At 44.5% G+C, this 22,368-nt stretch overlaps 3 protein-coding genes across 53 annotated transcripts in view; 1 reads left to right on the forward strand and 2 right to left on the reverse strand.

Moving 5' to 3' along the window:
* Positions 1–37: 37 nt before the first annotated feature.
* Positions 38–5,630, reverse strand: LOC117204128 (centrosomal protein of 104 kDa). Of its 2 annotated transcripts, none has more exons than XM_033441252.1 (16): positions 5,358–5,630; positions 4,410–4,574; positions 3,841–4,052; positions 3,589–3,775; positions 3,304–3,515; positions 3,024–3,231; positions 2,811–2,955; positions 2,626–2,752; positions 2,327–2,553; positions 1,972–2,241; positions 1,568–1,781; positions 1,308–1,486; positions 1,095–1,240; positions 919–1,020; positions 714–839; positions 38–652 (listed from the first exon to the last, which is right to left on the reverse strand). In XM_033441252.1, the coding sequence occupies exons 1-16, from the start codon at positions 5,395–5,397 to the stop codon at positions 582–584; spliced, it is 2,631 nt and encodes an 876-aa protein (XP_033297143.1). In that variant the 5' UTR covers positions 5,398–5,630; the 3' UTR covers positions 38–581. The 2 variants fall into 2 exon arrangements, with proteins under 2 accessions (XP_033297143.1, XP_033297142.1); XM_033441251.1 differs by having other exon boundaries at positions 2,811–2,958; positions 5,358–5,629.
* A 790-nt stretch (positions 5,631–6,420) lies between these two features.
* Positions 6,421–7,602, reverse strand: LOC117204134 (probable dolichol-phosphate mannosyltransferase). Its single transcript, XM_033441263.1, has 4 exons — positions 7,329–7,602; positions 6,999–7,209; positions 6,732–6,922; positions 6,421–6,650 (listed from the first exon to the last, which is right to left on the reverse strand). Exons 1-4 carry the CDS (start codon positions 7,466–7,468, stop codon positions 6,431–6,433), a joined length of 762 nt encoding a protein of 253 aa, XP_033297154.1. The 5' UTR covers positions 7,469–7,602; the 3' UTR covers positions 6,421–6,430.
* A 471-nt stretch (positions 7,603–8,073) lies between these two features.
* LOC117204124 (Down syndrome cell adhesion molecule-like protein Dscam2) overlaps positions 8,074–22,368 on the forward strand; it is a 57,669-nt gene continuing 43,374 nt past the window's right edge. For 25 of the 50 annotated variants that reach the window (XM_033441204.1, XM_033441212.1, XM_033441209.1 and 22 more), the window contains exons 1-6: positions 8,074–8,357; positions 10,381–10,504; positions 13,241–13,422; positions 13,675–13,813; positions 17,743–17,913; positions 21,879–22,028. In XM_033441204.1, coding sequence (XP_033297095.1) covers positions 10,417–10,504; positions 13,241–13,422; positions 13,675–13,813; positions 17,743–17,913; positions 21,879–22,028 — 730 coding nt within the window. In that variant the 5' untranslated portion in view covers positions 8,074–8,357; positions 10,381–10,416. Of the gene's footprint in view, positions 8,358–10,380; positions 10,505–13,240; positions 13,423–13,674; positions 13,814–14,655; positions 14,818–15,813; positions 15,976–16,151; positions 16,314–17,339; positions 17,502–17,742; positions 17,914–19,959; positions 20,122–21,878; positions 22,029–22,368 lie in introns of all 50 variants that reach the window. The other 25 variants (XM_033441249.1, XM_033441250.1, XM_033441234.1 and 22 more) reach the window with 5 other exon arrangements.

A 22,368-nucleotide genomic window follows, 5' to 3' on the forward strand; every position in this document is an offset into this window, starting at 1 on the left:
TAATCGTTCTCTATGAAATAATTTATGAAATTACATGTAATTTTTATATAGTTTGAGCGACAGATACTCTTTCCCTTTTTATTTTTGGCCATTAAATTCAAGATGTTTTGCTGATTATAGTACAAATATTGTTATAAACATGGCCGGATATAGAGGAATCATTAATTCTGAGATGGCTACTGCCATAGTATTCAACAATATGTTATTAAATCGCAGAGAACTTCTTGCTTCTACTGTATGTTAAAGTTGGAAAAGATGAATATCTATCGTGTGCCTCATTGATATTCGCTTTAAATTACAGTATGCATTAGATTTTCTTTCGTTCTCAAATTTAGCTGATAACAAGGTTCCTAGATCCTAGGGATTAGAAGATTTCAACTTACGATTAAAAATTTGTTTAACATGGAGAATATCTACTAATAAAGGACGGGTTTTGCTATAAAAAACATTTAAATACAAGTATATAAATATGAAAAATGCTGGATAGCTCATAACATATAGATAAACTATAAAAGAAAACAAAAGAAAAACCTTTTCTAAAATCTTTTACACTCCGAAAGATTCGAAGTTGTCGGCTGACGCTAGTAATCTCTACTAGTTGGTGTGGTTATTTTTCCACTGAGGTTCTGAGAATTTGATGGCGATTTTGAACCTACAAACGAAACCAATTTTGTATTTATTGATGCATTATATTTCAATAATATCAAACTTACAGCTTTTTCCTGATTTATTTCGAGGGTTATTCGCACAGGGATGATCACCCATCAAATGCTCCCTCCACTTATTTTGATTGACAAGAGCGGAGCACAATGGACAACGATCATAACCTTCAATAGGTTCTGTAACATAAATAATGATGGATGTTATCCATATTCATTATTCATATTCAGAGAGACTATATCAAACAAGTTTGCATACTTGTACACTTGTTATCTTTTCTATGTTCTTCGAAGGAATTTTCATGAATGGCCTGCTTGCATGTGTCACATTTTACGTAATTGCTTCTCATATCACATTCATCTGAAAAATAAGATATATATTTGCTATTTAGTGCTACGCATTAAATGCAATCAAATGAAAGAAACAATACTCACTTAACAAATGCAAGTTCAAGTATGAAATTTCCACCACTTGCTTACATGCCTCACACTTTGTTAACATAGGGCAATTTCTCCAATAATGAATGTTTAATCCCTCTTCGGAATATCCTTGTCCCTTGGAGAGGCAAAATATGCATATCCTATAAAAGAAATACATTCTTAACATATATGAAACAGATATTTGTAATATGATTGTATGTTACTCACTTGTCACCTTTATGTTCTGTACTATTCTCGGACGGAGATGTTATACTTGTTGAGCTTCCGGTACTCACAACAGGACTCGTTCTCGAAGGAGATTTCGTTAAATTCGCTACATTATTTTCCGTTGATTTCGTTCGCGTGGGTGTTGTTGTTTTATGATTCGCTTCCGCTTCCTTTTTCCTCTTCAATAAACAAATAAGGAGTAGCGTAAATATGTAGACCTTCCATATACATATATCTAATCCTTATAAAAAAATCTATACCTGAAGATCAATGAGGTCGAATTCATGAAAAAGTTGACGGTACAATAAGTTCCTTCTTGTGATGTCATCGTCAGGAGGCAATTGCTTACGGACCAGTCTGGGATTTACCTTGTACACCAATACCAAAATTCTCTCGGAAACTTTCCTAACCGCTTCTGCTGGATGATGCAATCCCGAGGAACCCAATTCTGATAAGGTCCGACAAGTAAGTCCACTACAACAGTTACAATGCCTTATCAGAGTAATTGCGTTTTAACGAATCAGTCTTAACATTGAGGACAGACCCCTGCAAGTGACATTCACAAATAAAATCATATCGTTTGTCACAGACAGTGGTCTGATGCCCTTTGGTTCATTATATCAGATATAAAATTTACTATTGAGATTACGTTATTTTGAGTCACCTTTGTTTGTCAGTGGATATTCCGTGGTTGAGAATTAATTGCTCCACCATTTCTAACCTGCTAAGGGCTAATCTTTGATGAGTGCTACTACTAACGGGTCTTGTCAAGTGCACAGGAATAATATGCAACTCTCTGACGCATTTACAATCTGCCATACTGAGTATTGTATGCACTGCCATGTTATGAATTCTTGGAGTAGTATCGCCTGATTTTGTCAGTAATTCAGGAAGTAGTCTTTCTACGCTTCGTGCAATTTCCGCAGAAGAGACCCTAAAATGACAATGGCAATTTCTCATAGACATGTATGATTGAATGATTATTTTAAATCATATTATATAGTGTATTATGTGAATACCTATCAGTTGCAAATTCTGAGAAGAAAATTCTAATTAATTGCGCTGCTAGACTATATACGCTGAAGACTTTATCTCTAAGAGCTCTATGCAGCAGCAAGATTGCAGCTCTGGCTGTTTTATTCGCGGAATGTTTTGAAACTTCCGCATCAAAGGTCTTTAGCTCCTCCTTCAATTGCATCAGGCCCTCCTCCTTATCCGTGAATTGTTTTGAATAAAATTTTTCGACCTAAACGATAAATTTTATTAATTATCATCATTTTATAAATTAACTGATGTAACTGTCTGAAACTTATATTACCATTTCCATTCCAAAAACAGCGATAGGTAAGGCGGCTTGCTTCTTTTCCCTATCATTCAATTTTGATATCACTTTCGTTTCCGTATTGTCCATGTGGCATTCCCTTGTGAACTCGTTTGTGTGCGAACTGAAACGTAATTTAAGGTAATCTCTATATTTTTCATTTTTCTTTTTCCTCGTCTTACTGTCTTAAAGCAGGAATCGTCCTTTCTTCATAAGCTTCGTAGCTGGAACGTAGTGCGGGCCCCGCCGATTTAGTTTTTCTTCTGAGAGAACCCTTGTTGCAGTTATTCTGTCTCTCTACGACACCGTTCGTGGGACTATCCGTAACTTCTGTTGCAGATAATTGATTACTCTAAACTGTTAAAATTCCTTTATATATATGTAAATTGATTTACCAGGACTGTTTGGTTTCTGATGCAAAGGCGAAACAGGAGGCTGATGCGCCGGGCCAGTCGGCGATATGGCTCCATCGCGATTTGGTGGAATCACTAATCTCGGAGGAGATGTAATGTCTTCAGGAACAGTAGTTGTATTCGAAGTACAGGTATCTATCGATATAGACTCCTTTCCTTCCATCGACGACTTGTTGTTCTTTTCCAGTGGCTATTCAGACAAAAGTATAGTAGACAAATATCAAATCTTAATTAAAGACTAATTTTAAAGACGCGTATTTACCCCATGAAGCTCTAGTAGATCTTGCACCTCTAAACTCTGGTAGACTTGTTGCCTGTATTGTTGCGCTTGTGCCTTCTTCGCTTTAGCCTTGTCGTAGTCTTCTAACGCTATCGCATATTTCTTTTCCAGTTCATACTTTCCGAGACGTTCTCCAGCTTTCCTTAAGTTCTCCATCGCTACTTTAAGTTTCGAAGCATACTCGAATCTCTCCTCTAAAAGCATATTTATATACAGTCTTTCGTAAAATGTTTATTCTTATCTAAATGATACAATTCTTACACACACCTTCTACAGCTTGTAACTTTTTTGCTTCCATCTGTCTTATGATCTTGGCTACTTCGCGATCGACGTACATTTCGAACGCCAAATCGTCATATGGCGATGTGTAATGGGGATTATACGGTGCATCTCCTTGGCCAGTGAGCTCTTGCCCGTAAGGTTCACCGAGAATGTTAATAGCGATAAGACCGACCTATAATCCCAAATGCGGTTGTAATATTTTTCGTTGCATATGGCTTATGATTATAGATCATATACCTGCTGATAAACATTGTGCGCGTTACTGTGCGGTTTGTGAAGTCTTAGTTTTAGCGTGACCGCCTCTGTTTCTGGGAGGGCAACGCTTTTCAGCTCTCTACTTTTGTACATGGTCGAGGCATTGTCGGACAACGTAATATAACCCAAATAACTGAACTCTGTCGTCACGGATGCATTCTCTTCCCTCGATGTCCAAATCTCCAATTTTTCAGCTGCAAGCATTTGACGTAAGCATTATTAAGTTGCTCTCTCGTTAACGCGTTGTTCGAAGAAGAAGAGAGGAATTTATAAACAATGAAGAGTAGAACGTTGCGCGGTATTCAGCCCGGAGTGGAATAAGAAACGGGAGTGAAACGAGAAGGGCAAAACGACCTAGCCTGAGGAAATCGAGGCTGCCGTGCTAATTCGATTTTCATTGTTACTGAATTGCTTGCCGGAGAAACTCGGCAGTTTCTGTTACACCGTGACATTAAATTTTCATAAAATGATTCACGGTAAGAAATAAAGAGAAAGATAATAACTTGACAAATGTACTATACGTTGCGTTGTTTGCAGCGATGGGAACTTACGAATTAAATATTGATGAGCCAAGACTTGTATCCTCGTAAGCTTCGTCGGGCCATGAAGGCGCAGAATGAGTTCTTGAGGATATGTACATCTTCTTGAACTCTGCCATCCTCTTACCGTCGGTCCATGAACGTTCAGCTCCAACGAAGAATGTCTATCTTCTTCGCCTGTGATTATTTCAAATGTTATAATCTTAAATAAAACGGAGCATATTTTATAAAGTTGCTATAAGTATTATCGTTGTTGCAAATGGATTTTATTTGAAAGATTCCGGTATTGTATGGAAAAAATTTTTGATGGAATATATTCGATTCCTACCGAAAATTTGTCCAAAGTTTCATTTATGTATCGTTTCTATTTCGAGCAATTATATGCTTCTGCTTTCTGAATAAAAATGGAGATTGTAAGAGATGTAATCAATAATGTTTTAACTCTGAAATTATTCTTTCCACGATGGACCGTTAACACGAGACCTTGTCACGCAATACCGTACCTTAGCTTACGCTTTACAATCATAACAACAAGAGAAACGTGTTACTTGGCTATTTTTGTGCGGTTACATACGTATAATCGAAAATACTTGATCTAATATTTAATAGCTCGGTAAGGTGTTATCCAGGCATTGATTACGGCTTCATTACGTTCGAGGGCAATCTATACAATCTGTAACGAGACGCGGTGAAGCACGTGTCGAGTCGTTGTTGTTAACTTGTTTTCTTCTAAAGCAGAAATTTTCGAAAAATGAAATCTTTTCCGCGTGGATAGAAAAAAATCGATGTTCGCGTGTGCAAACGATTTCGCAATTTTATACCCTTCCGATTTATACCGATGAATATTATTTTATCGTATATCTTTGCGCTGTCAATCCTTGGATCTGCAGTAATTACAGTAGCACCTCGAGGTTATCGTCGTTCGATATATTCCACAATCACAATCTGATGTTCTCTTACTGGTTGCGTACACGACGTTGAATCCGATTTTCCGTGGCATGTCGGGGGTGACGTCCTAGCGACGAAAACAACGTATCGCTACCATATATACTAAAACGAAGACGGCAAAAAAGAAACGTGTACAACAGGAGAAGGGGAAATGAAGAAAACGTCAAAATCTAAAAACCACAGCCATCTGAAAGCTCGATAAGGGGGTGCTAGCAAGTTTCACCCCGGCACGTAGGCAACGCCACTTGCACGTCTGGCCGCGGCGAAGCTTGCGACAGAACTGACTAACTGCACCCGTTCCGCAAACGGATACTCTGATCTCGAGACCTCGAGCATTTTCGCTTGCTAGACTAGATACTCTCGTATTTTTAAACTCTGTTATCGAGAAACGAAAAATCCGATGACCGATTGGAACAGCACGATTTGGTAACATTTTTTAGAACAAATTTGACGTTTCCAAAGGGGATGATAAAATAGCGGTGATGAACAGGATGTTGAAGGTCCTTTTGTCGCTTGATTTTATGTAATAAAAAATTATTCTTACTTATTTATAAATACATAAAAAAATACATGTGGATTAATTCTGGAAGTTTATTTTGTTATATTATATATGATTACGCGTAGATAGCGTTTATAGCGTTGGATATTTTTTTTCACATCTTGGCTAGTTTCTGTACATGGCACATTGTAGCACCGTCTTGCATTCTGCTCAAGTCGAAATATAGACTGTAATTTTGTAATGGATCAATAAACGGAGGCTGCGTGACGTCAGAGGGTGCGGCGAGGGTGGAATCGCTTGCTAGAATCGTTATACGCGTATCGTGACTATCGTGTCTCTCATTGACGACCACGTGTGCATACACGTGCTTTCCCAATTTTAAAACTTGCTTTCATACTTTATTAATTTCAAAAAAGGGGACTGTCCTGGATTAAAACATATCGATTAGTGCATATAACTTAAGTGTTTATTTAAAAAACGCACATTAATATACAATTTTTTATTTATAGACATTTTGATTTATATATCTTTCTTTTCAAAATATGAGAAATGATTATTTTCATTTCTTTTCTCATCGCGTGTTATATTACGTTGTTGCAAAAAGATATAGAAGACCTTTTGCAAACTGGAAAATTTCTGATCCTCCCAGCTTTGATTCTCCATAAACACGGTCGACGAATGTGATTGGAATTTCTCCTATGGTGTAGTTGAATTGCCTAGCTCTTACAATCATCTCCATCTGGAAGACATATCCCTTTGATATACAGGACTGAATAAGTTTCTCCAGTACATCTTTTTTGTATAGTCTGCAATTTCAGATACTGTAAGATATGTATGTATAGAATGTTATAACAAATTCACGTAAAATTAATGTCTAAGTTATTTGCCTAAAACTTCCTGTGAGATCACTGACACCTGGCCTCAGCAACAGTTGAGTCAAGAAATTTGCTCCTCTGCTTATTAATTTTCTCTTGAAATCCCAACCATAAACTCCACCACCTTGCTCATACCTGGTGCCACTAACGATATCTAGATCAAGATATCTCTGCTGCTCTATCATTTTTGGTATAAATTTGGGCTATAAAAATAAGAACATATGTTATATTCGATATTATTCTTAAGGAAAGTTTCCTCTTGAAGACAAAGATAAATACATGATGAGACAAATCTGCATCCATAATGACAATAAAGTTTCCTGTAGCATGTTTAATCCCATGCATGTAAGCTGTGCCTAGCCCAAGTTTTTTTTCTCTCGGTCTCAAAACAATTTTGTTCTCTCCATATACATTTTGCAGCTGTTTGGCCATGTCCAATGTTCCATCTGGTGAACCATCGTCTATCACGATAATCTCATAATCAAGTTCGCTAGAATGTTGTATATTATCGCTTGACTGATCAATCGTTTTGATCTCATACTTATAATTGTCTAATTACAGAAGCGATAACTTTTCTCAGATTTGAGGTTATGTTGCCATGATAGTTACCTCTCATCCATATACTTCACGATAAGCCATACAATTATGGGTAAATTCTCAACTTCGTTGTAGGTTGGAAGCAAAATCGAATACTTATCATTTTTCGCTAATTCTTTTATATCTTTTTTTGTCTGTTCTCTTTCGACCATGGTTGACAGCAATACTCGATGGAGAGACGTGCCACAGACGAATCCTTCCTTATCAAGCGTCGCACTAACAAAGGTAGCGCAACAATCTACGCGGCTTCGGAAAACTTATCAATAAAGCAGTCATCCTTCAATGACGTGTCTCGACGACGCTCCTTTACGTCACGACATAGCGGTGCTTTCAACTTTCATTCATCGAGTCCTTAGACTCGTATGAAATGAATCATTTAAATATTTGAAAGTCTTGACAATATGGAGTCTCAAGTATCACCAGAGAACGACATTTACAGCATATATGTATGAATCGAATAAAATCAAATATAAAACGCACTTTTAAGTATTTCTTAAAGTATATCGAAATATTTTTTTAATTTCAATTTTTTATCAAATCATTCTTTCGACGGAAAGATTTGCCAGACATCGTCTCGAGTCAAAGTTCACCATGATAAAACAGCAGCGAAACTTTATCTACAGGGTTGGAGGCTAGATGCCAGGAACGTGCCGCGAGAAATTGGCATGGTCTATTAAGCAGCGCCATTTATCGTGTCAAAAATGCTTTGAGGAAGTGAAATTTGGCGACGTGACGGGGCATAAACATGGTACAATTACAATTAGTGAACTCGGTGCGAAAATACGCAGACCGCCATAGCTTCCGTCGCGCGCAACAAAGGTCGACCAAACGGCATCCCCACCACAATGAGAGGCAACAGCGAACCACAGGCGACCCCCCACCGTCGACCTCGAGATCCTGTGGAGCAGCCGCTGTCCCGTCCCGAAGCAAACGACGCTCCTCGCCGCACTCTTTGGCCGTCTACGGACCTAGAGTGTTCGTTCTGTTCACCAAACCCGTGTGGTCAGCGTGTATCTCTGCGATTTAATCGACGTGTCGTCGGTACGTAAACCGGTGAAAAACGATGTGGTATAACAATCGCACGCGTGAGTCATGCTCGAAGGGCTTCGCCTACTCGAAATTCGCGCGATTATCGCAAGAGCCAGATAGGGTCAATTTAAAAAGGTCCCTGGTAGTCTTTCGAGAATTTGCGAAATCTCTCGTGGGTGTGTACGTGTGTGCATGTGTTCCCGTGGATGAAGAGTGTGATTTTACTGCGGATTGTCATTTACGATTGAAAGCTTCGTGCTTCTAGCGTTCTCTCGCAACAGCTCGTGATCGCAACAGCTCATTGACGTGATTGTATTCTTGGTATTCTTCGTAGAACATAGGTCGACGTACTCAGCGATTGTCACCCGGGAGGTTGAACGAAATTCTTAAATCGATCGTTTCATCTTAAAGTACAAAGAATCGCGAACGCCAGCGAAGAAGAGACAGCACGCGACTTTTTGCCCAAGTGCACTGCATTGGCTGACGCACAGTCTCTAGATGCAACTTTAAAACGATTCAATGGACACTGCAGAAGAATCACTGTTGAGGTCGGGCACATGCAGCTATCGAGAAACATCTCTTTTAATTTTCGACCAAGGAAAGCATGGTTTTTTCTTAAAAAGAAAGATCGGTATGGGATGAAAAGACGAAACGGTCCACCGGCGTCGCGTACAAGGGTGGTGACCTTCCTCGAAGCCAGGTAGACGTTAGACGGCCCAGATCTATCCGTTGTAATACTGCTGACATCGGGATTAATTAAACGAACGGCGACACTTACTCGTCGTCGGTCGAGATTCCTTTCTGTATCTGCATCTTTCGAGACAATGATCGCGACAACGAAGGAGAGCAGTATTCGTGGTCCAGGTAGCGAGTCATGCAGAATTTTATAAGCTCAGAGACGAGTTTCCCGGATTTAGCAAAGGCTGACGAAGGAGCGGAGAATCGGGCAGACTGGCAAGCAAGCGGACTGGTTCGGGCAAATACCAGCAAGCATGGCGTACGCTGCACGAGGGGTAGATTGGTCCGCTCCGCACCCTGCGATCAATAAACCCGCCGAGAGGGAGCAGTTCCGTGACGAACCGCACTACTCCGTTCTTCCGCCGCCCTTTCTCTTTCTCTTGCTCCGTCTCTCTTCTTGCCGCTCTTGCGTCGTTCGCCTCTCCCGTTCGCTGTCTTCTTTCTACCTAACCCATGCTATCAACGATTCAGCACGTGCACGCTGTATCACCGGTGCTTTTGAAAAACGACCGGCAACGTGTTCTAGAGTTCTAGGGATTAGCACGAGCCGACGGACACTAAAGGCTTCGCGCACTTTCAGTTTCCACGCATTGATTTCCTTTTTCCCTGGTTTTTTCTTTCTTTTTTCTTCCCCCGTTTTCGTCCGCTTTGCTTTTTAGCCCGCTTAAAACATCGTCGCGCACAGGCCTCGTATATCATCGTGATTTCAGCCAGCCGAGAGCACATGCACTTCCTCCAGGATCTCGCTCAGCTGCAGCGCAAATTTCAATAAGGCTCCATTCCCGCATACATCGCCTCGTTTCTTTTCTGCTTCGCCAAGAAAGAAGTTACGCTGCTTTGACTAGCATCGCGATAAAATATCGGTCGTATAAGAATGTAGAAACGTAGAAAACTATTAAGTACGACCGACGACGTGTTTCGCTTCTGCTTAATAGCATGCACTGGCTGTAGCGAAGCATGGCGATCTTCTTGACAAGCTTGCAAAAAATTCGGCGCGATCATCGTGTTATATAGAACCAGCGAACAGAGCTGTAGCATGAGCCGGCCAATCCAGTTGGCCTTGAACCGGACGGAGGTCAGTCATAAAGGAAAGGAATCGGATATATTTATCGGTGTCACAAAGAGGAACTCGCGTGCATCTCCTTCCAGACGGGAAACGACTTACAATTAGGAAATACATAGTTTCTTTTCACTGTGTCGCCAAGGCAACGCGAGGCTGTTGCGATCACGTCTGCGTGATATCATTTTTCTGGTGAGTGGTCCAGTTTCAAGCTCGCGTGTTTTTCTGTGAAATCAGGTGAGAATCAGTGCGATCAAGGAAGACAGGATCAGAATGTGGCGTGATCCACCAGGAGGGGGGTGTAATATACCCGCCTATCTAACGACGATGCTTCTATTGGCTCTTCTGGCATTAACGAACGGTGAGTCAACTAGCTTTAAAAATATACATACGTCGCAGTAGCAATGATAAGCGATGACCATGAGCCGTGATACTTTTTCCTTCGAATGAAATTGATCTTTATCTCGATCTTTATCTATCTCGTAACAATATCTTGATTCGCAAGGAAGCGGTTGAGTTATTAAGAGTACAGTAATGAGTCGAAAGAATGCGTCACTGCGTTCCAATCTTGTCCATCTAATCGTATTCGCATCAACCACGTATGACACGATGCGAGCCGTGAGGTCAGCAGCTGATGCGGTAATTTATCTTTCGTTTAGCAATCTTCGGGATAACACGCTCTCTGAACGTGCACGATCAATAGGAGGATTAATCATAGCGAGACCGGTGAATTTTGCAGCTGCTGTCAACGTCGCGAGTCCCTAAGATACCGCAATGCGATTTTGCGACGAATGTCTTTTGATCTCCTTTGAAAGGACACGTTGGGAGACGGAAAACAGCCTGCGTGTCACGTCTCTCTCGAATAGTTACAGCGGTGAAATATTCGATAGAATCACAGAATGTAGAATCATGTCCGTATTTTGCGTGAATCTTTAGGTTCTGTGTGATTCGTGGTACAATTTCGTCGGCTGGTGAGGCGGACGGATGAGAAACCAGTTGGACGGTAGTCGATGCAATCTCGCGTTGCTTCATTTCGCATCCGTCAGCTCGTGAAAGGTCCACGAGAGGCGTAGGTAGGTAGAAACGGAGCACGGACTGCAGCTGCCGAAGAAAAGATCAAGAGCGAGGGGAGAAGGAGGAAACCAAGGGAAAGGAACAGCTGCTGTTCCCAGAACCGACGGTTGTGCTTGAAAGAGAATCGTAGCTTGCCTGAGCACCGTTCCCCGCCAGGTGAATCCTTTGATTTTGCGCCCGTCATAGTCCCAACACGAGACGCCTTGGCGATGATTCGACAGACGGTTGGAAGATACTTTCCAATAAAGCATAAAGAAGTGAAGATGTAACGGCAGAATATACGCGTAGAAAAACCACGTCGTACCGCAAGGAAAGAAATGTTCGCTGTTAGGAGCAAGAGAGTCGCTGAGTAGGTTTAAAATTAAATCAGAATGAAATGAAGCAAAGCGATGGAAAACTCGTACTTGATCTGAAAGTTGCACGCTCGAATACCGTCGCATTTCCACTGGCGAAGATAATATTTTCGTCGACGTGGCCTTTGCCGCTTTTTAAACGATCTGCGGATTGTTCACCGGCGACACACTTATGGGCGATAAGTTATCGCCACTCGACCTCGCGCTTATATACCATCGCGGTGAATTGTGAAACGGGGACTCGAAGAAAAAGAGGAGAGACGCGTTTTTTGGCTGCCGGTGTGCGGTGATTGACTCGGAGCTTTTCAAAAGCCTTTATTCGATTGTTATGGTTGTCACGATCTTACGAGCTCCAACGCACACGCGTGGAAGCGTAGGCGCGTGAGTCACACGCGCATCATTTCCATCGTGTGAACGGACAACACACCGTCACGTTACAGCCGCATACAAGCGCGTATCTTTGCTGGAAATATATTCTCGAAGCAGGGTATCCGGACGTCTCAAAGCTTGCCTATATATGTATGTACATATAGATTACAGAGCGGTTATCGACCGGTAAGAATCTCGACTGTGATACTTTGATCGTAAGCGCGTAACGCTGGAACTTAACGAAAAATGCTTTTACACCGGGCTTTTACCAGGTCACCGATCAATCCTTCTTCTCGCCTGTTTGCGACCGTGTTTTCTTAATGACCAAACAGTTCATTCAACGGCCTATCCGATGGTTGTTTAAAATTGTTGCGTTTCTTCCGTGTTTAAATTTACTCTATACAACGATGACGGCTGCAGGGATGTAATTAGATTGGCACGATACACAAGCGGGAGCAAGGAACGATGCGAGAATAGATGGACTTCGAAGCCATGCAAGACCTGGGAAAACAGAAAGAAGCGGAGGGGATACGTGCGCTAAGATTCGATACGACGAAACTTCGGAACACCTGTTCCTCGTACCTGCGCACCTCTTGTCGTTCGCCTGGCCGGCGCGGCGTACGCTTCGCTAACCGGTTCTTCGTGACTCGGATTTTACAACTTGCTGCGTTTATCCGTTCTCGCCTTGTAACCGTGCGTTATAAACCGGTAGACAGTTACGCACCACGAAAGTGGAACAAGGGACTCTTGTATAATCGTAAACACGCGGAAACTCGCATCGATGCTGCAGATAGCCAGAAAGTAAATCACCAGGACACTTTCGTCGGTGCGAGGAAATTTGTAAGCTAGTTTAAAGCCGAATCTTATCGCAATCGTTGGCACGATACCGATCTTTACCATTGATCGTTCTCGATCGTGACCACTCTCGTCGATGCGCGTCGATGAAATCGGGATCTCTGCGACGGAAAAGGAATCACGCATTGCCGTCTCCCTTATGGTCACGTGACGTTGATAGCATATTATTCAATAGCAGACCGGCAACCTGTTGTTTGCTGCAATTGGCGACGCGCCAATTGAACGTGGGTGTCGCGTATCCTGGCGGAGGCCGATGATAAGCAAGGCTGAAAGACACGCAACTAAAGTTCCTTTTGTCAGTGACCGTTTCGATTAATTGATCTCCCGATATCGTTGCATCTGCTTCGTTGCATAGCGAATGATAGCCTCTCGAGGAAGCTGAGAGGACGATCGAAATCGTTGGTGCGTTCTCTTGATAAAGCAGGCGGTTCTTTCTGTTTCCGCAGTGGCTTGCGCTGAGGATGAATCTATGGGACCAGTATTCGTCAAGGAACCACCAAACCGAGTTGACTTCTCTAATGGAACCGGAGCTGTTGTCGAATGCCAGGCCAGAGGAAACCCCCAACCGGATATCATCTGGGTTCGTGCTGACGGAAGTGCTGTTGGAGACGTTCCTGGACTCAGACAGGTGCTTCCCTTTCTTTTCAAGCAAATTGCTAGAATTCTCATATTTTTTCTTTGCGTCCTTTGTACCATCTTTCAATTTCATCGAGAGCGATTGACTTCCCACTATCGAATACTTGGACACCTACGTGTTATGCGTTTACGTTACCGATGCAACGAACGATCTTACGTCAGTCGTTCGACGATTAAAAAGGTCGAATTAATTGTCGCCTTATTAGATCGTTCATTCGCAAATGACAAAATCTTCTTGTGTCAGGTCTTACCGAACGGAAACTTGGTCTTCCCTCCTTTCCGCGCCGAGGATTATCGTCAAGAAGTTCATGCTCAGGTCTACAGCTGTTTGGCGCGTTCCCCAGCAGGTTCAGTTCACAGCCGAGATGTTAACGTGAGAGCCGGTAAGTAGCTATCCTCTTCCATTCCAAAATTACACGGGAACCCTCGCCGTCGCCTGGCCATCTGTTATTCTTCTAGTTTCAACGGAATAACGCAGTGTACAAAGTTGGGTCAAATTTTGATGAACTACGAAGTAAAAGTAAAAGGCGTCTTGCCGTTGTCAAACTGTAAGAAAAGAGATTTATATAGATCAATACTATCGTAAGATTCCTTTTTCTAAAAATGTTATACGGATTAATTTTATCAGATTACTTATAGAAGTTATTTAAGTCTTGAAGATGACAGTGGTACGACGTTAAAGATAGGCCAGGCACGGAGACTTAAAACGTTTTCTTTACAGCTGTTTCGAACAGCGAACGATCGAGTACCTACATAATTTGGTACATTTTTGGGTCAGTACTGCGCGTTTATCTATCGCGACACGTACGGTGAGCATACTACATCAGTGGCAATTATCGCCGTTTCCTCCAACGATCAGGCAAAATTAGAGCAGGGCTTCCACGACGAGTAATCGCTGCCGCCGCCGTTGTTCGCAAGAACGCTCGCCGCTCATCAGTTTCTGATACACGAACGAAAATCTATAATTAGCGAGACCATTTCCTTTCGGCATTTCCGCTTGAAATTCTCGAAAATATTGCACAAATTTTTAATCGCTCATCGGACGCTGTAATTCGCGCAAACGTGCATCGTTGACCCAGTTGCACGATCCAGTTGAAAGGGCTCGAGTGCCAAAACTTTCGAGTACGAAATATTGGAAATGAGAAACGGAGACCGAAGAGCGGCGTTCGCTCGCGATTTTCGACCGCGAGTTCTTTATTTTTTTTAAAAAACGACGAAATCGCAGTGGTGGCGCAGTACTACGACACGGACGTCAACAAGGAGTACGCGATCCGTGGGAACAGTGCCATTTTGAAGTGTGTTGTTCCGTCCTTTGTCGCCGATTTCGTCAAGGTTCTGTCCTGGCATACCGATCAGGGAGAGGAGTTCGTACCTGGCGATGATTACGGTAGTCCTCGTGTTATTCGATCGAATCTAACGTTTAAGCCGGTCGTCTCGTCGTTCTTTCGAGCAGATCTACCACCTTCTCTATACGTAGCGAAACCCATAAAACGCATCTAACGAATGTACAAGGAAACGTCAGACGTCGCGTCGAATGATCGCGTGCCTGACGTTTATCGAAGCAATTATCAACGGCAAGCAGCTATCCGCGAATCCATAGAAAATAGAGCAATGGACCGAAAGCGTAGGTCAATCGCTCTCTGCTCGCATAATCAATGTATATGCACGCGAGAACATCGTCGACCGATCTCGTTAACGTTCTTTCCAGCTCGTTATTTCTACCGGGGAGCGTGCTGGCCCAAATAATTGGAGCACATCGTCGACGTGGACGTGGACGTCAGACGTTCCTCCCTCACCCTTCTCTCTACTTCTGGTTTCGCGCTCTCTCTGTTTAGCTTTCTCCTCCCGTGTCTGTCTCGTCTACTCGCGTGCTCGCACATGCGTAGAAACGGCCGTACACACACTACACACGGGCACACACAGCCACGAAGTCAAAGTGCACCGATCGTTTGCCGACGCGACGTGTCGACGTGCTCCTCCTGGATGCAAGCTTCTCTAAGCTCTCTCGCGGCTGCGATGTAAGATGCGACCTAACGAATCGATCTGCTCGGCGAGAGACGACGACGACGACGTCGACGAATACGTCACCGCGGAAGCTGTCGTCAACGTCGTGCGTCTCAACGTTGTTATTCGTTACGGAGTAATCTCGTTTCGCTCGCCCATGTTCTCCATATGTCGTCGTACTTGGTCGAAAAGCACATCGATGACGAGCGTACACTGGTTTCCAGGGAACAATGAGATCGATAATGTTATGGTTCATTTCAGATTTCATTGCATAGTCCGTGCATGTGTAGATAATCGCCTCGAGTGCGTGGAAGAATCGCGCGAGCGGACGCGCATCGCTTACAACGCGGCTGATTATCGCCACTTCCGTTTATTGTAGTTGTACACCAGTATTATCAGTCCGAAGTAAACAACGAGTACGTGATACGCGGCAACGCGGCTATACTCAAGTGCAGCATACCGAGCTTCGTCGCGGAGTTCGTTCAAGTAGTCGGCTGGCAGGACGATCAAGGAAACTCTTTTAATCCGGACGAGAAGAACGGTAGGGCTCTGGGGATAGGCTTTAAAAGGGACGATGAAAAAAGCTGGCAGCGAGTTACGTTTGTCAACGTCGTATGATACGGGCTTCGACTGTAATCGATGTAAACGATAACGGTCCGGCAGATCTGTCAACATTGTTATGCTAATAATCATATCGTGCGCTCCTATTTTCTCTAGTCGTGACTCAGTACTACGAAGCGGAGGTCGTATCCGAATACGTAATACGCGGAAACGCAGCCATCGTGAAGTGCACCATACCGAGCTTCGTCGCGGAATTCGTGTCGGTTGACTCTTGGGTGGGAAGCGACGGTTCGACCTTCAGACCAACCAACGACTACGGTACTACGTTCATCGTCCTTGTCCTTTTTTTCTGTTTCCTTTGTCGTAGCTCTCCTTCTGCTTTTGTCCGAATCGTTCGGACTGGGTCCCTCGAGTTTTTTCTTCTTCCTGGGGCGTTCCGTTTCCCGACAAACTTGGTAAAAGTTCAAAGTGGCACGTGGTAACGACTGGTTTCCGGCGCGGTCCAGTCTGGCGGCAGTTGAACGGCGGCGGCAACGCGACGAGGGTTAATGAACCATCCGCTGGGTCTCTCACGCCGGCATTATATAGCTCTCTTAAGAAAATAAACCAACTCGATTACCAAGCGCCAGCCGCTCGAGAATCGCGCGAATATATGTCGCTTAATCGAGCTAAACATTTAATCGACTCGTCCAATTTCATTTCTCGAGCGAAATCCCGGGCTCGCGAATCAACTACCAGCGTTCGCGTAAATCGTCCGAGCTGTTTCGTCAGCAGCCTGTTTTCCATGCAGTCGTTACGCAGCCGTATCAGCCAGAAATTCTCACGGAGTACGTGATCAGGGGGAACAGCGCGATCTTGAAGTGCAGCATCCCAAGTTACATCGCGGAGTTCGTTACGGTCGAGGCGTGGATCAGGGAGGACGGAGAGGTGTATATTCCGGAGGATCCTGCTGTCGGCCAGGGTATTACGGGGGTTCGATTCTACCCAGGCTTATTTAGACACGCCTCACGGTAAATCTGTTCCTTCCTGTTAAGGCGACACGTCGTATCTCGACTAATCCATCGAATTTAATTTTATGCGAACTTCGAGGTATCGGTTGCTCGAAAATTGCCACGGTCGTATCGATTCGATCGCAAAACTGGCAAGTGCCTGAACTTTACTTTCAACCGTACAGAACTGGACCAGGTGGTAAATACCATGAGACGTGTCGTTGAATTCAGCGAATTCACGTGATCGAGTAAGCCAAAGCGTGTGTCTGTGTTGTTTCTGCGATTCACATATATCGTACAATCTGTACACCTATACGATCGTTGATCACGCATCCTGGTGTGCCCGCGCGGGCAGTCGTTTCGCAGTTCTACGTCACCGAGGCCGAGAACGAGTACGTGATACGAGCAAACAGCGCGATCATGAAATGCAAAATACCGAGTTTCGTGTCGGAGTTCGTTCAGGTGGATCAATGGGTAGCCAACGATGGAACGATTTACACGGTCGGAGACGATTACGGTAGGCGGAGACGGTGTGATCTCGTTACTGTACTAACCTACGAACCAGGGAGACGGGCTTCCGTTTCTCCCCCTCGCTCCAATTTCAACGTTTCATTTCCTTTTCCCGAACGAACGAATTCCGATGGAACGAAAGGGAAGCGGGACACGACACGAATACAATCCCGTTGCCACTTTAGTGCTCTCTGTTTTACGGGTTTCGTGTGTCGGGTTCACGTTCTCTGGGTTGATGCGCGTTGCAGTGGTCCAGCAATTCTACGAGACGAGGGTCATCGACGAGTTCGTCTTGCGCGGCAACACGGCAACCTTGAAGTGTCTCGTACCCAGCTTTGTGGCAGATTTCGTAGACGTGATCGAGTGGTTGGCTGTCGAGGATGGATCCACGTACTCCGCGAACAGCCAAGAAGAAAAGGGTACTTCTCTCGTCTCGATTACGGAGAGCATATTTAACGAGAGCAGGCGATGAGCACCGTGGTTTTTCTCGATCGTGCAAAAGACTGTTCTATCTTTCTGACTATTTTTCATTATACAACTTCGAAAGAAATCCATATCCGTATCCGCGTCCGTTAATCTCGTTTATCTTCTTGTCCCCTTTCGAGCGGATGTAAACGATCGACACGGTTCGATCCAGTTTGTTTCGTTGCTTTCGATCAAAGAAGTGGTCTTCGCATTGCGATCAACTCGATTTACCGCCTACGCTCGATTCGCCGACCCGACGCGAGTCCTGACGGCGTTTTAATGGAATTAATAAATGGAATTACCAGCGTGCTCATCCCTCTTGCGGAGGACAGGCGGCTCGAGCGTGCTAGAACGCTTTGACTCTCGTTGCCGTCCGCTCTCAGGGTATGCCAGCGTATACAGAATACAGTAATACCTACAGGATGCACTCGAAGAGCGCACGGGAGAAAGGAGAGAGATGGTTGCCTGTGATGATAGAGTGGAACGCGTGCAATTTGCTCTCGCCTATGAAAAGTTTGCCCTTTCTGACGCGGCCGACGCAAACGGAGTACGGAGGCAGAGCGTGCGGCTGGCAGTGGCCTCGTTACCCACCGCGATCCAACGGATTAGGTTAAGTCAGATTAATCGAGTCTGTCGCTCGCAAATTAAACGCGACCGCGAACAGGACGATCCACTTTCGTTCGGCTAACGATCGAACACGAACGGTAGTACGCGCGCCGCGACCTAATGAAATTTATTTCACGGTCGGTGGCCGAGCGTGTCGATGAGAGAATAACCCAAGCGACAGTCGATCGAATTAGATTTTCGCGTTTCCATCGAGACGATCCAGCTCTCTCTAGCCTCGTTCTCGACAGCGCACATTTCTAGGACTATAGCGCTTTACGTTTCGTCACACCGTATCAGCATCGCTCTATTCGCGATTAAGCTTCTTGACATAGTTCCTGGAAATATTCTCCGTCAAATATTTGTCGTTCGATTCGAACGAATGAGCGCGCCTCGAGTGAGAGACGGTTGGAAAACGGGACGGTCGCTCGGCCCCGTTCGTGATTTCGGATTAGATTAAGCCCGAACTAATCAAACCGACGCACGAGGAAATTGATGTCCGCTGGCTAGCCTAATTTCCGTCAGTGGAAAGAGAGCGTCGCCGCTCACGGAGTGACGATGCTCCGCACGGTAAACTCCCGTTTGCGGAGAGCCAGCCTCGCGGTTCATTGAAATTTTAATCGGTCGGATCAAAGCCCGTCCGTCCATCGACTATTCAGTTCGTCGACGAGCTATCCTCTTGTGTTTTTCTTTCTCTCTGTTCCGTTTTTATTGCAGTGGTCGCCCAATACTTTGAAGTTCAGGTTTACGATCAGTTCGCGATACGCGGCAACGCGGCGATTTTCAAGTGTCAGGTTCCCTCGTTCGTCGCCGACCACGTGGACGTAGTAGGATGGATCGATTCGGCCGGCGGCAGTTACATAGCCGAGGGACAATCATACGGTATCAATCAACATGGATAGATGGAGAAAGAGAGAGATTCTGTACAGCGCGAGATCGTTGCTCCGCTTTCGCGCTGATCAGAGATCCACCGATTCGTTCCTTTGCTTCTGCGTGGGCGTGGGCGTTCGTTCTTCGATTCGTGCGTACTATGCTATATGGTTGGAGTGGAGAGATCGATCGACCGAGTTTCAGCCGTTAACGTTCTCGGATTACCGTAATTGCTTATACACAGTTGGGAAAACGTACGGCTAGCAGAATCGAGGAAAAAAAGAGAACTCGTCGAGTAGTTAAATCACCGCTGTCCAAATCGTGTCTGTACTCCGTTTACTCCAATCGCTTCGCTAATCGATTAATTACTCCGCTCGGCCGATTCTCCTTCTTCGTACGGGTTTAAGAGGTCGTAACTTCGCACGAATTACCGAACGCTCATCGCAACGATCGATCGCATCACGGATACGAGGCTGTATGTAGATGTGCGGCTTATGGTAAAACCGGAAACCGGTGTCTGGTTGCAGTTGTCGGGCAGCGGTATGCAGTGAACGTGATGGACGAACACGTCCTTCGGGGGAACGCCGCAATTATCAAGTGTCACATACCGAGCTTCGTCGCCGAATTCGTCGAGGTTGACTCTTGGATCGAAGACGAGAAAACTGAAATATACCCTAGCACCGATTACGGTACACACGCACACTTTCATGGGTACACACACGCAGTTCCATCTTAACCATGAATGAAAAGAAGGGGGAAAAAAAGAACGATAGAAGGTTTTCATTCTCTTTCATCCACGCTTTACGACCGCGCGTTGCGAGACTTTCCTTTTTTTTCGCGGACGAAACGTCGGTAACGCGTGGGTTCGCTCGCGTACGCTCCATTTAGTCGTACAGACTGCGAAAAGAGTAAAAAGGTCGTACGATCGTTTCCATTCATAATCGCGCGAAGGACGCGGCCGTGGCGCGACGAACCAACGTTTCAAGGATTCCCTGGGGCATCGACCGGATCGCCGAGTAATAACGAGCGACGTCCTTTGCGATCCTGCGTTCTGTTGGAGCAGGAACCGCTCGATTCGTACGCAACCAAGGGAGACACGCAACAGGTACGATCGGCATTGTGCGTCGCGATCGCGAGACCGGAAATCGGCCACCACGATTGCAGGTTGCGGTGGATCACGAGTTAAGAAACAGGATGCGTCGTGGCGCCACGAGCAAACAAATAAGTAGGCAGAGAGATCGTTTCTCCGTGGCGATAACAGCGTCGTGTCTTTTCTTAAAAATAAAAGAAAAAAGAAAGGAAAGAGATAACGTGTTCGTTCTATCGGCCTCCACTCGAATGTTGTATCGCGTCCTAGAGGACGAACCGGCGACAGAAATGCGTTTGACGTACGATGAAATCGTCCGACAGCCCGGATGCCCCTCGTTTCGGAAAGTAAACGCCGAACTATTCTTGAACTGTTCGTACGACGTTGACTGCCGCTGCTCGCGCTGTCCCAGACTTCCCTCCATTTTCCAAATTCTTTTTCACGGCTCCACTGTGTCTCACGAACCTTCCTTTCCCTGTGTGACTACTCTAGAGTACATGGCTATTGGTTTTTTATTGCTTGTAGTATTACAGTAGTCGATTGCATGCATCGGGCTCGTTCGTTCGTGATTATTCTGTAAGCCGGAAGTCATCGAGAGGAACGCAACGTGAATGTAATTCTTTACGAGGTATTTAACTCGACAAAGCTTAACAGTGTAAGATTACGAATTGAATATCTTAAATAGCTTCGATTTTTAATCCCTTTGAACGTTCTTTATCTTGCTTTAAACGTGTTATTTTACTATTTGTATCCGATGGATAAAGTTAAAGGTAGCTTCTCCGGATTAAACGGATTAAAGGGAATATCGTAGATCAACAAATCTGACGGCATGTTCTTACAACACGTTTCACGGACATGCCAGGGGCTGGGAACAATGCAAACTCGATATTCCCTCGTCCGTTGTTTGACGAACGGGCCTGAATCTATGGCTTGAATCGCCCAACGATTCGTCGAACGGTGAAAGCACGAGATAGATAAAGAGTCGGTCGCTATTCAACGTTCAACGAACTTGGCCAAGGTAGCAAAATGTAGTAGAGTGCATGCGGGCCAATGTATTAATCAAGACGGCATTGTACTGGTCGATATACACTGCTACGTGTGTGTCTGTGTCCGACGAGTACCGTGTGGTCGTTGGGATAATTGAATATTTCTGATTGCCAGACCCATATCGGTACGAACTTTATATACTACCGGGCGTAAAATGTCGTCCAGTTCGATTAATCTGTTCCAATAGAACCGATACTGGCCGGAACGTACTTTCCGATAAGTCAATTATCCCTGGTTAGAAAGTTGCACCGGACGAATCAACGCCGAGAAATAATCTATCTACTTTGCTTCGTGACTCGGTCACTCGAACAGATGGAAAATACCTGGTACTGCCTTCTGGAGAACTTCACATTCGCGATGTCGGACCCGAAGACGGATACAAGACCTATCAATGCCGCACCAAGCATAGACTCACCGGAGAAACAAGATTGTCTGCCACCAAGGGACGTCTCGTCATTACCGGTAAGTGACGATCATAAGAAACGATCAGTTTCAACTTCGTTGAAATCACGATTCTGATTTATTACATCGTCCTTTCTTCTTTATGCTCTTCGAAGCGTAATGAACGCGTAAGTTACGTTATCGCGTAGCGTGTAAATACTTGTATATGTTTTTTAAAACAGTGAAAATCAGAATCGTGTTTCTAGTTTCGAACCTGGACGGTAATCGCGTGCGCGTACAAGAGTGGAATAATCGTCGTTCCTCTCGCGATGAAGTTAAACGACAATTTGAACGTTTTCGATTTTCCTCTCTCGTCTGTCTTTCTATTTCTTTTTTTTTTTTTTTTTACAACAGTTGCTTG

This window comes from Bombus bifarius, unplaced genomic scaffold (assembly GCF_011952205.1).
Source record: "Bombus bifarius isolate JDL3187 unplaced genomic scaffold, Bbif_JDL3187 scf7180000007977, whole genome shotgun sequence".
NCBI classification, from domain to species: domain Eukaryota; kingdom Metazoa; phylum Arthropoda; class Insecta; order Hymenoptera; family Apidae; genus Bombus; species Bombus bifarius.

Bases quoted from the DNA above. Each gene is read 5' to 3' on its own strand.
- LOC117204128 (XM_033441251.1), bottom strand. From the start codon at position 5,397: ATGCCACGGAAAATCGGATTCAACGTCGTGTACGCAACCA. The intron at 2,242-2,326 runs GTATTCACATAA...TTGTCATTTTAG, and splicing joins TCAGAATTTGCAACTGATAG to GGTCTCTTCTGCGGAAATTG. The intron at 1,487-1,567 runs GTATAGATTTTT...TGTTTATTGAAG, and splicing joins TCGACCTCATTGATCTTCAG to AGGAAAAAGGAAGCGGAAGC.
- LOC117204134 (XM_033441263.1), bottom strand. From the start codon at position 7,468: ATGGTCGAAAGAGAACAGACAAAAAAAGATATAAAAGAATTAGCGAAA. The intron at 7,210-7,328 runs GTAACTATCATG...ACAACATTCTAG, and splicing joins GTGAAGTATATGGATGAGAG to CGAACTTGATTATGAGATTA. The intron at 6,923-6,998 runs GTATTTATCTTT...TTATTTTTATAG, and splicing joins ATGCAGATTTGTCTCATCAT to CCCAAATTTATACCAAAAAT.